At 34.9% G+C, this 16,871-nt stretch overlaps 1 protein-coding gene across 1 annotated transcript; it reads left to right on the top strand.

The window, feature by feature from the left end:
• Window positions 1-540: 540 nt before the first annotated feature.
• On the top strand, window positions 541-7,349 carry LOC143613812 (lipoyl synthase, mitochondrial-like). The gene is made up of 4 exons (XM_077087425.1): window positions 541-973; window positions 1,711-1,922; window positions 3,070-3,449; window positions 7,111-7,349. The coding sequence occupies exons 1-4, from the start codon at window positions 549-551 to the stop codon at window positions 7,213-7,215; spliced, it is 1,122 nt and encodes a 373-aa protein (XP_076943540.1). The 5' UTR covers window positions 541-548; the 3' UTR covers window positions 7,216-7,349.
• The last annotated feature ends 9,522 nt before the right edge of the window (window positions 7,350-16,871 follow it).

The raw sequence follows: 16,871 nt of genomic DNA, 5'->3' as shown, positions 1-16,871 counted from the left end.
AAGTTACTATATTAATGTAAAATCGTCTGAAAAGACTGAGCAAGAATCTTATCCAAAATCTTATCTTTAAAGCTAAGGACAAGTAAACCGAGTGGGAGTTCATCAAAAACTCATTCCCACCACTGACAACAAAATGTAAGCATTCACGCACAAGTCAGTAATCCATCAATAAATGCCATTTTTTAGGTTAGGCTGTCCGTCATTTACGCGCCACCAATTTTACCGATGGATAATTATATTTTTTTCTTTCAGGATACGTGCCACTAACCCGAGTCAGTTTTCTAACAGTGAATAAATTTTCCAGTATCAATCAATATTCAATATAGACACGTTACAAAATGAATTCAAATAGTGATATTGTTAGTTATTAGTAATATAATTCATTCAGTCATTATACCATAAATAGCAGCATTTCATTAATATTATATATATATTCTGTGGTCAAAATAACCAGACTACCTAATCCCCGTGCCTCGCACGTGACCCGACCATCCATCTCAGGCAAACCAATCTCCATCTTCACAGCACCATCAACCTAAACCAACACGATGCATTCACGGTTCAAATCACTCTCACGAACCCTAACCACCTCCAATCTCCTCTGCTCAATCTCATCTCGAGCCACCTTCTCGTCCCAAACTCACCACCCTCAAACCGTAGCGGACCTCCGGAACCGTCTGGCCGCCGAATCGCCCACCTTGAACGACTTCATCGGCTTGTCATCCGATGAGGAGTATTCTGTCGAGGTCGGCACGAAGAAGAAGCCGTTGCCGAAGCCTAAATGGATGAAGGAGTCGATTCCAGGCGGTGAGAAGTACACGCATATAAAGAAGAAGCTTAGGGAATTGAAGCTGCATACGGTTTGTGAGGAGGCTAAGTGCCCTAATTTGGGCGAGTGTTGGTCCGGTGGCGAAACGGGCACGGCCACTGCTACTATTATGATACTTGGAGATACCTGTACTAGAGGTTGCAGGTGAGTTATCCGTCTTGGTGTTGATTTGAATTATTGATTAATTGTTGTAGTTATGAAATGTGTGTTGTGTTATTGAGAAATATCTATCTTTAGTGGATTGAGCCAATCGTTAATGGAACAATGAACCACTCCCATGCTTCCTATTTTCTTCTTTATTCAACATGGTTGTGTGTACAGATGGTCAGATGTGTACCACAATGATCATATAATGCTTTTAGAAATACCAATGAACCACTCCCATGCTTTCTAGCCTATTAATATTATCAAACAAATTTGTATTAGGAACAAAACTGTAACTTATACTAACAATAAATATAATTGATTATCCTAAAACTATTTGTATAAATATGATATTAAGTATTAAACCTATCGTATTGATGGTAGAAAAGTAGTGACTGTCTTAACAAGTAAATTATTGTTTGAGATATAACCATATTAAATCTGTAATGTATTGATACTTAAATCATGACGAGCCTATTATTTCTCTCAAGTTTTTGCAGTTTCTAGCAATTAGAGAGTAAAGTTTTGTGTTTTTAAACTGTCCAAATTCACTCCTAACCAATTTTGGTTTCAAGTTATCTCCTAACCAATTTTTATGTCAATAAGAAGCAAAATACACAGTAAATTTTATCTTGATTCTTGAATTTGTGTTAATCAACATTTTTCATATATGGTTACACTTGATTTAGTTTCAATCTAATACATATAAGTTATACTCTGTACTATTATTATTTCAGATTTTGCAATGTGAAGACTTCACGCACTCCACCACCTCCCGACCCAAACGAACCTTCAAATGTTGCTGAAGCAATTGCTTCTTGGGGTCTAGATTATGTGGTTATTACTAGTGTTGACCGTGATGATTTATCTGACCAAGGAAGCGGTCATTTTGCTGAAACCGTTCAGAAATTGAAGATACTAAAGCCCACTATGCTCATTGAAGCCTTGGGTATTAATGCCTTTCTTTTATTATGACTATTGCTATTACTAGGCTTGCAAACAAACCAAACAAACTGGGCATTTTCGTGTTCGCTTATTTTAACTGAGCAAACGGTCGAACATGACAATTAAACGAATAGGAGTTTCTTTTTGTATTCGCTCGCTAAGAAAATGAACATGTGTGTTTAACTTTAACCGAACAAATGATTAAACACGGGCAATGAAACGTACTAGGATTTCTTGTTTCTGTCTGTTCGTTAAGAAAATCATGTGTTTGTGTTCATTTATGTTCATTCATTTAACTTTAACCAAACAAACAATCGAACATGAATGGTTAAACAAGCGTGGACTTCTTGCTTGTGGCCTTTTGTGTTTGTTTATGTTTGTTCTTTTGACTTTAACTGAACAAATGATCGAACATGAACAATTAAACGAATGGGGGTTTCTTGTTCGTGTTCGTTTATTAAGAAAATGAACATGTTAGTGTTAGTTTATGTTTGTTCGTTAATAGTATAAACAAACAATTAATGTAAACAAACATAAACGGATGAAGAATATAGATGAACAAGCATAACTAACCAAAAAACCAATTAAAGGTAAACATGAACCTCAATTTGCGGGGCCTAAATGATTAACTAAACTAGACTAGACTAAACTGTAATAAAAAAAATATATGAATTTCATAAAACTAGACTATATTGTAATAAGCCTAAAAATTTAATGAATATATAAACAAATAAACATAAACTAACGAACATAAATGAACTTAAACGAACGAATGTAATAAACAAACATAAATGAACGAACAGACATGTGTTTATGTTTGTATATTTAACTGCATGAAAGAAAGTTTTGTTCATCTTCGTCTGTTTATTAAATAATTGAAAGTTCACAAACATAAATGAACAAATGAGATATTAGTTCACGTTTGTTCATCTTTGTTTGTTTATTAAGTATACGAGCATTCGAGAACATTAATGAACGAATGAGACATGTGTTCACACATTTAACTACATGAGCAAAAGGTTTTGTTCGTCTTCGATTGTTTATTAAATGAACGAACATAAACCAGCTTCCCTCTGATGGTTCACTAAACATTCGGTTTGTTTACAGGCCTAATTATTATTATTGTAATTAATTGTGAATTAATTATGCAGTTCCTGATTTTCGAGGAGACACCTCGTGTGTAGAAAAGGTTGCAAAGTCGGGGTTGGATGTATTTGCTCATAACATTGAAACAGTTGAAGAGCTTCAGAGGTCAGTCAGAGATCACCGTGCTAATTTTAAGCAATCATTGGATGTTTTAATGAAGGCAAAAGAGTACGCGCCAGCTGGCACGCTTACAAAAACATCTATAATGTTGGGTTGCGGTGAAACGCCAGATCAAGTAGTGAGTACAATGGAGAAAGTGAGGGCATCAGGTGTTGATGTCATGACATTTGGTCAGTATATGCGACCTTCTAAACGCCACATGGCTGTTTCTGAGTACATAACACCGCAAGCATTTGAGAAATACCGATTATTGGGCATGGAAATGGTACGTTTTATCTCTTTTTATCAATTTGGGCGGGTTCGGGTAATGGGTCAAAATGGGTATATTTATACAGGGGTATGGTTTTTGTTGGCTCTTACAACAACAACAACAACCGTATCCAGTAAATCCCACAAATAGCAAAAGCTATTGGTAGGGTCTGGGGAAGGTGTGATATAGGCAGGCCTTACCTTTATCCATGAGGATAGGGTCTGGGGAAGGTGTGATGTTGGCTCTTAATGAAGTGCTATTAAAAAGTGTGTTACTACGTTACTATGGTTAAAAAGTTATATTATGACAATTTTAATCTAGTTTTTTGCATGACGCAATTTAGGAGGTCTAAAAAATGTATTTTGGGGTGACTTTTTCTTAAATCTGACCCATTTCTTTTTAATTACTTATTTGAACAATTAGAGAATAGAGATAAAACATTAATCAAAATCACCCATTAGAGATAAAAATATTAATTAATCTATGAGTTAGAATTGCACAAGTCTATACGGCGTTCATATATTGAAAGATGATCTTTAAAGTGGTTTTGTATTGGAGTTATCGGTCTAAAGGTAAAAGGCATTTAAAATTTATTGGTCAAATGCAATTAGTTACAGAACATGAAATATCAATTACAAACTTCACCCTTAGAATGAAAACCTAATTTCAATGCTCACCACTATCTGCCTTTTTATCACAACTAGGATGGTGTTTGGAATGCATTTAAAATGTAAAAACTTAACTCTTAAAACTTTAAATAGTCAACATAGGTATATTTAGATGATCGCCAACGCAAGAGAGGATGCTTGTGTTGTGTACTAATTTTGGGACAGAAGATAACAGGGACATTAATCAATATTGATTTCATACTTTCTACTATTACGTGGCTTTATATAGCCTACATCTAAGGGAAACACAAACAAGAAAAAGGAAATAACAAGGAATTAAAGAAGTAACTCACTATCTACCAATAATTTAAACCCATGATCGAATCTAACATCTCATGCAACAGCTCCCTTAGGCGATGTAGATATTTTGGTGTAGGGCTCCATGTTTGGCCGTAAGTCGTGGTGAAGAGCCATGTCGGTAAGTCAGTAACCTTGGTTTTAGATTGCGCTCGGTTAAAAAGGAAGAGAAGAAGAGGGTGGTGCTTTGGTGGGCGTATCCATGTTTTGGGGCTGGTGCCGATACAACAGCAAGAGCTGATGGTGGTGCAATAGCAGGTAGGTGGTGTGTTTTAGCTTTGGTAAGCCGTTGTGATGAGTGTGGAAGGGGGCAGAACAAAGAGGGCTCAAAGAGCTCGAATCTTGGCTGGTATAGCTTGGAAGGTGCAGTCACAATGGTCCATAGCTGAGACGGAAACCAGCTCGGATACCACTTGTCATCAATTTTGGGACTTCACTATAAAGAGCAGAAGATAACAGGGAGAATTAGACTTCATCAATAATTATACAACATTTCTAGTATAAATTGTTTTCTATAGCCTACATTAACGGAAACACAAACGAAAGGAAATAACAAGGAACTGAAGCAGTAGCCTGCTATCTGCCCATGATCTAACTTCTAAACTAACTTCTCATGCAACAACTCTTCTTAGGCAACGTGGATTGGTTGGTGTATGGCCTGCATGGTTCGCATTTATCGGTGTGTTTTGATCGCCATTCATGTGGGCTGTCGGCTGCCTTGGTTAACCAGATTTATCTTTACTTCTCTCTGTCTCTCTTTCTTCTCCATGGGCCCCATTCCCCCCCCCCCCCCCTCTCTTTCACAAAACCCGCTCTTGCAAAAGGATTTCGCTCACGGGCCTTCATCCCTGTTGCAGCTATCCCAAATGGACTGTTCACATCACGCAAGGGCGCCCAAGGGCTCCGGTATGTAGATGCGCTGAAAGAAGTAGGTAAGATGTTGATAGAAACTGGAAATCTAAATTACTGAAATCAAGATAATTAGCCACATTCGAGATAGGCTTGATCTCCGATTAGCCAATTCGAGATGGCAAGTCTCCAGATACAAGGCTAAAGAAACCTTAATTTTATAATAATAACATCCACCCCCTAACACCTATCTCTACTGTACTATAAACACAACAAAAATAAAACCGCCCCACTAATTTCTCCTTAATTTCTGGTAACCAACTAAATAGAAACTGACTAAGGCATAATCTCTGGTATGTATCAGAGGTTAAATTAAAAAATTCTACTTTTCAAGATAATTGTTAAATCATATACTTATAGGCTATATCTGCCCATAGCTTTACTATTATGCTATATATCGGATCCATAGGAAAATACTTATTTAGTAAAGTTCCCATGATGCATGAGTGACTTCCAAACACCCCAAGAGTAAATCATCAATAGGAGAATACTTTGGTTTTTGGACTATAAATAATGTGTCCAATCACAAACAATTTCTTCCATCAATTTGGTAAATAATGTGGCCCATTTGAAATTTTGTGTCCAATCACACATCAATATTTTATTCATAGTTTATCCTTTTATTAATAAAAGTTTGGTTTTGAATTCTTTTGAACATTTCAAGTTATCTTAATTCTCAAATTTACTTTATAAACTAAAAGACTATTATTAACTTGAAATTATTATTTTGTTTATTTATTTATTTATTTATATTTTGTGTGTGTGTGTATGTTCTTGTTTTAGTTTATTTCAAAGTAATTTATCAAAACTCCAAAGGGGTTTCTAGAATATCATTATTAGCTCTAAAGTTATTGTGTTAAATACTTACATTATTACTATTGCATTATTATTACTATTTAGATGTTAAATGTACGTTAGTGTGTTTTGTACCACAACCTAGAAACTTCATTTGATGAAACCTGAAACCAGGAACAAACAAATGTACTTCAGTAAAGCCAAACATCCATCATATCACCTGCAAAAGTAAGTCATAAAACACTACCCCACCTGTCTAGGAGTAACATCTTTCACCACCCCTCAACCTAATAAACATCGCATTGATTAGCATCTTCTCAAATGATTAAAACAAGGTTTAACTGTTTTAAGTATTACAAATATGGTAAAATTCTCATGTGGGACCACCTTTTTTATACCCATTTAGGTGTAGACGGTAGAGTGCGTGTAGTTCAGTTTTTGTAAGGTCAGCTAACCTAATTTTGGTAATACAAGTTTGAGTGGAGCCAAGTTTTATTTGTGTAATCAGGATAATTTTTTAGGGTGGTTTATCTCCAATCTAAACCTCAATCTAAATTCTATCCTCATTAAAATTCAATTCTCATTAAAATCCTTATAATTTTACTGCGTATGCTTGTATGTTCTGTCAAGTTCCCAACTAATCTAAAAAATAATAACTGAAATAAAAGATATAACATCATGTGGGCTATTCTTGTGATAAAGCATATTAATTTGGCCTTGACGCTTTGTTAGTGCACAGACGGGCAGTAATTTGGTTGTGTGTTGTGATAAATCACAAGATTTTGGTTGTGTTGTATAAAGTGCACGAAGCTGGTAAGAATTAGTTAATTTATATTAAAATAGTAAGGTCTCTTGATAAAACGAAGCTATTTGTTTAAGCCAATAAACCATGCGAATTTGGTCAATTTCATGGTAAAGCGATAGAATTTGGTCAATTTCATGATAAAGCGATAGAAGTTGGTCAGATCTGGTTTTAAATCATCTTGTGGTTTTTTGTTTAATGGCAGGGATTCCGATACGTTGCATCTGGTCCTATGGTGAGGTCATCGTACAAAGCGGGCGAGTTGTACATCAAATCAATGATAGAAAAAGATCGTGCTGCATCCGCGTAACATTTTCATTCCGTTAATCATAACATGTATTATCTCTTTTGTGATTTATATAAAAAGTGAAAATGTTGAGAAGAAGAACATGTAACTGGCCAAAAGATCTTGCTTCTCATCCACAAACATTTCCAATGTTATTGGTAATTCGTACTGCCGCTACTTTGTTTACCTCATTCATTGTAATTATGTTCATAGTAATGATGTTAAATTGATAACTGTGTAAAAACATTATTTAATTTTATAAGCGCAGGCCACTAAGGTATAAAATAATCCAAGCCGAAAAATTCTTATGTCTCCAGAAAATGCTATATTCTAGCTATTTCAAATAGACCTGAATCGGCGGATGGCTGAGCTGTAAAGCCGGTCTATCTATTTTAGTGAGTCCAAAGGATATGTTATTAGTTTAGATCTAACCAATTTAACGAATTACTTCTAAAGGTTCAAATCAAACTAGTTCAAACTAGTGCTAGTTGATGCGAGTTACTTCGGAAACAAATAGACTAAAGTCAAATTCATTTGGGGTATTCTCTCAATTCCAAAAAAGCAACGGATAAATAATAAAAATGCTTTGTTGATCATCGTAGTTTTGTGTTTTAGGAAGACTGATATTTGACTATTTATGAAACTTGTTTTTAATAAATAATAGTTTCATAAAGTTTTATAAAGTAAGCTATTTTAATTATAAGATTTGAATGAAACACTGGAAAAAAAAACTAATAGTTTAATTGTTTATAAAATTTATAATTTGTATATTTAGTATACACTTATATTTGAGACCTTCAATTTATTTCAACTTCAAATTCTTAAGGGTCTAATCATGATCCTTGGTTCATGATGTCTTTCGAGATTCAAGTGCTTAGCCGATTCGACAATAGCTTGGTACAAAGTTTTTTCAACTAAATGGTTTGATAACCATTCATTTAAAGCTTATAAACAAACAATCTTCAAAAGCCAGTTTAGCAATGGTTGCACAGAGTTTTGGGAAGGCTTCTATTATGCTAACAATTTTATAAAATGCATTGAGAAAATAAAATATGGGTTTCACTTGGGAACGTAGTAGCTAAACTTCAATTTTTAAAGGAACTGAAAAGCATAATGGTACTGTATTCTGACTTTGGTGTGAACGATGCTTTATACGAAAATTAGATGACGTTTTTTTATGCTTTTTGAATTTGATTACCTTTTCATTTCCTAAATTAAATTACCTTTTCCTATTTTTATTACTTCAAAAAATAAAATATTGTAAATCTACTTTAAACTAAAGACCACAATATCATGCCATTATGGCATGTCAACATCATCATATCGTGGGCACTGTAATCTTGTAATCAAATGTTGTCTTTTCTTCTGGGACTATTACTCATGTAACAAATTTTGTATGTATGTATTTGAAATTGAACGAGCATCAATTTTTTCTTAACATTATAAATTTAATAACAAAATTCAATTTAAATATAAAGTCATTTCAGCTTTGGCATTATACTGGTGTAGTTTAGGAGTATGAAGTAGATGAGTATGTAAGTAGTTGACAGAAAAAAAAATAGCTAAAAGAATTTCATTCCTAATTAAAGGTTTCATATTATACAATCTTAGCGGAAAAAGAACTATTAAAAAGTTTATCGAAACGTAGATAAAACTTAACTAAAATGAAGTTTTTTGTCAAAGCCAAATTGAAAGACATGGATAGTGATAACAACAATAATAATAGTTAAATAAACATAGCTTAAAAATACAATAACCAAAAAATTTGGACTTGATCTTTGGTGTGAAGTGTGGCGATATCTTCCACCAAGTCCCTATAAATTTATCGTGTGTTTCAAGGTTGCATATTTCCTTTCATTGGCGCTTAGCATGTCTTTGTTCGTTGTTAATTTCTTCTAATCTCATTGTCGCTTTAAAAATGTTTCATTATACTCATGAATCGCTTGGTCTTCATCCTTTAAGTTCATGTTATGTAGGATGATGTACGTGTACATGACAAATCAAGCCCGAGCTGTGTTTTCCATTGTATGACATCGTTGTTTGAGGGCACCCAAAGTTCAATGTCGTTTTTATCAACTTCTTGTGTTGATTTAAATGTTTTCTTTTTGCACCGTGTGGGCATGTGAAGGATTTGACAAAAGTCGCATACTCGGGATATATGTCAGTAACGAATGATAACTCGGTACATGCATTTTGTTCTTCTAACCTCAAATGAAAAGTCATGTGTTGTTACTTATAATGCCATTGAATATTGATGAGTGATCAAGTATGCTACTGTCGGTGTTTGAACACACTCCATCAAAAAACACATACGAGAACAAAGAAATAAAAATAATATTGCTCAATTTTTGTTTTAAAAAAAAAATATCATTAAATAATCAATCTATAAATATCATATTGGCAGTAGCCAAATTTTCGTTTTTAATAATATTTTTAAATTAGTCATACGCGAAGAAAGGGATTAAAGAATATTGCTAAAAGTATATGTTGTCGCAAATTAAAGAGGAGATAAAATGTACCCTAATCAAAATTAACACGTCTAAGTTAGATTTTCGGGGCGTTGTATGATTTCATGATCACTTGGACAAGCTACAAGAGTTACTTCCAATTTGTGACAGTCGCTTAAGCTCTGCTAAGGAAGTGTTGCTTGCCAACCTTAACAAAAATGAAACCGAACGCGCCCGTGACCAAGCTCAAGCTGTCCTCCAGGAAGCTCTAATTACCAAGGAATGGCTTCTACGAGAAGCGTTGTCGCAGGTATGCATAGCTTCATAATATCTTTACGTTTTTCTTTATACTTAGAAAAGTTTTTGATACATATATATATATATATTTTTTGTAGGTTGTGCATCGGATCTTCACGAACACATCTTATGACGATGCCATGAGCGCAGCCCTCAACGCTTCCCATGAGGATGGGGAAAAGGCTGGTTTCCTGCTTGGTCTGGGGTTTGTTGAGAAGGGCATCCCGCCTTCTAACTTCCCTCTTTATGATGTGGACACTGAAGCTGCTTACGACCAAGCAGTGAACCAGTATGCTGCCTTCCCGCATCCGGTGGTGGAGAAGGTGAACGAAGTTACTGCTGCCGATGATGGGCTAACTATTCTCAAGGCTTTCCTTGAACCGCCACAGCCAACTGATGGTGCGGGTTCAAGTGGGTTTGGAGGGAGTGGTCCTGAAGTTTGAACCTTGAGATCCCTTCCCACCGTTAGGATAGATTTACATTTCTGTAGGCGGGTAGATGATATCTGGCCATTCTTGTAATGTTTGAATTTTTTTTTGTGAAATATAAATGTTTGTGCGGGTAGGACCGTCACTTTCACTTATTGACTTGCTTTATAAACGTTGTATGACTTGCTCATGTATATTATAGTTTAATTTGGCACTTGTTTTGCCTCATAAGCAATATATGATTCGCTCATGCATACTTTAGTTTAACTTAGCAATTTTCCAAGTGTTTTGAATAAGTTAACCTTTCGACGCGTGGTTGTCAATAGGTTAGTGTTCAGTTTCCTCTATCATGATTGTGCGGGTAGGACCGTCACTTTCATTTAGTGGGATGACCAAACTTCACCTATAACTGACCTGTGTGAAGGTTTTCCTCATCTTTTCCTTAGAAATTTTTACCGTTTTTTGTGTTTATGCGGATTTTGCCGCCGTCCACACGCAACGACTTACTTCTTTTCACACTTATTTATGCGGTGAATACCGGCATATCAGTGTTTTGAATAAGTTAACCTTTCGACGCGCGGTTGTCAATAGGTTAATGTTCAGTTTCCTCTATCATGGTTGTGCGGGTAGGACCGTCACTTTCATTTAGTGGGATGACCAAACTTCACCTATAACTAACTTGCGTGAAGGTTTTCCTCATCTTTTCCTTAGAAATTTTTGCCGTTTTTTGTGTTTATGCGGGTTTTGCCGCCTTCCACACGCAACGACTTCTTTCCATATTTATGCGGTGAATACCGGCATATCAGTCTGGAGAGTTCATAAGTATAAATGTAAGACCATCAGCGTCAATGTGATTTGGAGAATCATTTCCATTAGAAGTGGTTATAGGCCTTTTCTTTACAAGTTTGGAATTGATCTACATGCAGCCTGTGTAATTGAGCTCCCTTCCATGTTCTTGGGATGGGGGTGTCATCGAGCCTTTCGAGCCGATATGCACCTGGTTCGGAATCTCGTTGTTTACGCAGTATGTAGTCTCCAACATTGAAGCTGCAGTTTCATCCGTGTTTTCCCCAACTGGGGTTCTACACGCATTAGCCTGCTTAGCGTCCATTACGCCACGAGGTGAGTGAGTTTCCCATTTCTGACGAATGCTTCGACGACGTACTGCGTAAACAAGGTATCGGTGAATCCAACTCAGCTTCCGCCCACGCTTTAACTTGATCAAGTGTTTGGCGGGGAGCCTCGTCTGTTGTCTCTCCAACTGGGTATCGGTGAATCCCAGTGAAGGATTGTTTACTGCACTTGCCCCGACTTGGGTAACCGGGGTAGTGTTCGTAAAAATTGTGTACTCGCCGGTGTTCCCCCCAGTAGCTGGGGTTGTGGTTACCGGGGTTTCTTGGTCACTCGCTGGCCTTGGCACCGGAGTAACCTTAACCATCTTTCCAGAGGTTTTGAAAAAACTAAGAAAATTAGTTCTAGCTTTTATGCACGGATGGCGCCAATGAAGAAACACTAAGTGACCCCGGCAGATTACGGATAATCTTAGGGTCAAGTAGATGTTTCCCACGAGGGTTAGGTCCGGCAAAGATGGTTATTCTTCTGATGACCTGCAAAACTGACACTGTGAGCTCGTCACTGAGAATGGGGGGGGGTACCTCCTTGTGACCACCATCCGGCGTGAGAATCAGACTAGATTGCTCTGAATATAAATGTATATTAAGAAAAATAGCTAGAGCAGATAAGATATGTGATGGTATAAGATAAGATATGATAAGATGTGATATCCATACCGTTCCAAGGTGTTCTAGTATTTATAGCCGAAGGTAGGTTTCCAAGCAGGTACAGCCAGCTGTATAATATTCCTTTTCTACCAACTGTGGGCTACGCACGTGCCATGCTGGTGGTTGGTGGGTAGGCAGCGGCTGATAGTGACATGGCCGGCTGTGTACTATTCCTTTTCCACCAACTGCAGGCTATGTACGTGCCACGACAAGGGTTGGTGAATAGGCAGCGGCTGATAGTGACATTAAGTACTAGAGCGTGCTGCTCGTCGTACTGTTGTCAGTGAGCTGTCACCCTGTGATTGGTTCATGGGCTGCTTTGGTCAGATCTTGTCTATTTTGTCCATACCTTGGCAGGTATAGTACAAAAGATCTTCCAGAAGCGTACGGAGTGGCTCATTTGGGCGGGAGTATTCCCGCCTTGCTCATTCCTTCTTCAGGTGACATTACTGAATTATTGAGAGTTAGTGCCTTGTGCGTGTAGCCTTACTATTAGTGCTGGTAGCCTCCGCTGATGGCTTGTATCCGCAGCTGCGGGAACAGGCGGGGTACTTCACCATTGGGAGGCTTTTCCTGCGGGAACAGCTGGCGTATGCGCGTAAGGTCTTCATCTCTCTGAGCATGGTGGGTCCTGCGAAACCAGTTGGTATTTGCGCAGACGTCCCTATTCAAGGTGAGCCTTGCGGGTCCAACTGGGCTCTGCTATGACCTACCTCTTCAATAAGCATATCTAAAACCTTTCTATCGATATTCATTTGAGATTCGAACTTCTGATTCTTGACTTTATTCTTTGTTGTCACTCCTTTTACGACTTTTAATATTACACATATTCCCGTAAGGTAGGTATCCATATTTCTCATCCCTCTCATCAAGTCACCCCTAAGCTCCATCTGCTTCACATTAGTGCCATGTTAGATTTTCTTTGTTACTTTATCTCTTATCCCTAAAAACATGATATTCATCTTCCTGGCCCTGTTATCCTCAAACCATTTTTTATTAGCTCATTCAAATAAATAAATGCTAACGTTAAAAGCTTAAAAATACAGAAACTCGTAAAAAAAATAGAAAGTTTCTAATTTAAAAATTAAATATTCCATTCAAAAGAAATATCATGAATTCATGATAATAATACAGCAACATTGCAACAATAATAATCATAATATGACGATAATAGGATAACAATAAGGGAAAATCTCATAGAATAGTAACCAACTTTTAAAAGTGTTTCAATTAGGTCAGTGATCCATATTTTCCCCGAATCGGGTCACTAAATCTTCAAATCAAGTATCACCGATTTTTTTGTGCGTCAAGAAAGAAATGAAGGATAAGATGTGGAGGTCGGAATTTGCAATATATGTAGTTAAATTTAAAAAATTTAAAAAACGTTAATTATATTAAAATTAAAAAAAATAAAAATTCACGTCGACACTCAGCGTCAACTTCATAAAAATTTATGAAGATAAAAAGATTTCCTATGTGAAACAAAAAAGAAAAAGACTAAAAAAACATGCTAAAACCTTTAATTTAATCAAACATGAAAGTTAACTGACTTAATTGAAACACTTTTTAAAGTTGAGTGACCTAATTGAAACACTCCTGAAAGTTGGTTACTGTTCTATGAAGTTACCCCTAAAAATAATATCTATACTATATAATAAATAAAGCTTTCTAAGTGGCACGTGTCATTACCATGATGATCCTTATAAAATTTTCCCTCTCCTCACTCATATTAAATACATTTCTATTTTTATAAATAATTTTGTATTTCATTTTTAATTATTTTTAATTTTTTGTTTTCTCTTTTTAATAATTCTTTCTTGATTTAAATAAATTAATATTAGGTTTTTATAAGTAATCAATTTTTACGTTGATTTTGAATAATGATCCCAAAAATTAAGGTTTAAATATATTGTATTACTTAGTTAATATTAAGGTTTTATAAGAGATGATATTATTGGATAAAGAGGCTAGATTAATTTAAAATTAAAATTTCAATAAACTTTAACTTATTAAATATATATGATATTTAGTAATTACAAGTTTTTTTTTATTTCAAACCCTTAAAATAAGACAAATTCACTAATGATGTATTCTCAGTGTTTATGTTAATTTAAACGAACGTGTTTCTTTAACCAGCTTAAGTATCAAAACATGGCTCAGGTCAAAATAATTTATGATTTGAATGAGTTTCTGTCCACGAGTTGATTTGAAAAAGTAGCTATTTACTTCTTTTTTTTTAATCGACTGTTTAAGTAATTCATCATTTATGTTAGATTCATCATCTTACAAATCCACAAAAAATAAACACTAGATTACGTGTTTTGGTTTTTCAGATAGATAAGACAACTTGTTACATTAGGAATACAAATGTTAGACATTAGCATACTATTAATCATATGATAAATTGACTTTGTATTTCTTTTATAATTAAAGATTTCAAAAATATAGATTTCTTTAGTGAACGAGTTACACTTACATCGAAAAATAAGGTCGTTCAAGTAATTAGCAAGCGTTTGCTATCCATGTTTCCGGGAGACGAAAAATATTATCATTATTCAGATGGTATCTATCAGACATAAAATGATACATTACAAGAAAGTATTAGTTTCCTGATATTCTTAATGACCTCAAAATCTAAGGTTGTCAATTCATAGGTTAGTCCTAAAAGAGGATGTTGAAGTGATGTTGCTTAAATGGTCTATGCAATGAAACTAAACTACATGCGAAAATACAATATGATAACCGTGTTAGGAGCCGAAATCATAACCGGAAGTAATAATGGAACTCACACTTTTATTCCTAAAATAAATCCTACACCTTTAGATAAAGTAATTAATTTCAAGGAATGGATTGCAAACGCTAAAATAAATCCCACACCTAAAATAAATCCTACACCTTTAGATAAAGTAATTAATTGCAATGAAAAATAATAAAAGCTAAGTTCAATCACTATAAATGGTTGGTTTGTTTTTTTAGACAATTTATTTTAACTCATGACCAGTTATTTGTTACATTATCTAGAGTTAAAAATATAAACAATGATAGCCCTGCTTGCTGTGCGCACATATGATGTATATATGTGTGAACCCTCGGGTGGGCAAAAGTGAAATTGCACTAATTTTGACGTTATTTTACTAATCTCGTGAAAATAACGTTAAAAGTGACGGACGGTTAATCAGGCATCATGTAGTGGCGTTGATAGCTGAAAGATAAGGGTACATGCACCGATCAGCCGGTGTCCCGATGATTGAGTGCTATGTGCCTTATGTCCAAGGCTTGATGCAAAACTACTATCGAGCCGGGGGTCTCACCGGAAGCAGCCTCTCTATCCCTATGGGGTAGAGGTAAGGCTGCCTACATCTTACCCTCCTCAGACCCTACCATAGCTTTGCTATTGGTGGGATATACTGAGTACGATGATGATGATGAAAAATATAAACAATGAACAATGTGAAACAAGTTTTGATATAGAAAGTAAAATTACTAATAAAGCTACAAATATTGTGTATAAAGAAATATTTAGATATTTATGATTTTTCTAACTTTTTGTTTTCATATTATGTAATGTGTAATTTATTCTATCATATAATATATCTTTATATGTGTTAAACGTACTTTTTTTATTTCACTTTGTGTTATGATTTATATAAATTTATTTTTTACAACCCGTGTGCTACACGGGTAACTAACCTGGTAGTAATAAAATAACAACGTGCTCAAGATTTGATTTGAGCAGCTTATGCCGATGTGAATATGTGATACCTCTTATTTTCATTTTCTTTTTTCAATTTTGTTTTATAAAAACTGGAGTATTTTTTGATAATTTTATTCACCATTTTTGTAAGTTTATGGAAGTCGTGTTAAACGATAAATATCAATGTTCATATAACGGTCACAACTTTGAACCAATGAAATTACATGTGAATTATAAAACAAAATAAAATTGGATAAGAAAGAACGTTCGTATAAAATATATACACGTGTACACATTTGCTTGCCCTTGCGAAAATGACCAAGTTTTTGAGCCGGTTTTTTCTTTAATGATATAGGCTGTGATTCCTTACAAATAAAAGTAACCTAAAAAACAAATAATTAGTATAATTATAATTTTGAACAATAGTATTATGTTATAAAGAGAAAGTTAAGTTATAGATGAAAATAGTGTAATAATAATTAATTGATTACACTGGTTCAAAAATTACAGAGTAAAAATAATTACTCTATTGTTAGCATTATTACTCTAGTTATTTACACACACTTCTCATGCTATAAGTCATTTATATTTGATTCATACACTAAATGAGACAAATTGTTCAAAATTATAGATTAATAATAATAACTTTAGTATTAACATAATTATTTTAGTTATTTACACAGTCATTTGTATCTTGATTCATATACTAAATGAGACAAAATATCAGTTATTATTTATAGGGTGATTTTAAATGCACCAATTTAGTGTGTAAATAATGTTGAATGGAAGGTTTTTAAAGATTTTGGGTTAACCACCTAAAATCATGTGTATTGGGTGTTAACCACCTCTCGCATCATTATTTCTAGACGCCAAACACCACTACGTTAAAACAATTTAGGAGTGCCAAATTTGGGAATGGCCTCCAAGCGCTAACTAGTAACGGGAACATGGGGTAATTCGACGGGGCCAAAACGTTTTCCAACCAATTACACTAACTTTTTCGTATTTTAATAGAAAAAATGATTAAATAATA

Source organism: Bidens hawaiensis, unplaced genomic scaffold, assembly GCF_021521415.1.
Source record: "Bidens hawaiensis isolate Kalapana, Puna unplaced genomic scaffold, B.hawaiensis_p1.1 tig00038205_1, whole genome shotgun sequence".
Taxonomy (NCBI): domain Eukaryota; kingdom Viridiplantae; phylum Streptophyta; class Magnoliopsida; order Asterales; family Asteraceae; genus Bidens; species Bidens hawaiensis.
This window is presented reverse-complemented; position numbering and strand designations above follow the sequence as displayed.

Excerpts from the sequence above, each read along its gene's own strand:
- LOC143613812 (XM_077087425.1), top strand. The coding sequence starts at position 549 with ATGCATTCACGGTTCAAATCACTCTCACGAACCCTAACCACCTCCAAT. Across the intron at positions 974-1,710 it reads ACCTGTACTAGAGGTTGCAG|ATTTTGCAATGTGAAGACTT; the intron begins GTGAGTTATCCG and ends TTATTATTTCAG. Across the intron at positions 3,450-7,110 it reads GATTATTGGGCATGGAAATG|GGATTCCGATACGTTGCATC; the intron begins GTACGTTTTATC and ends GTTTAATGGCAG.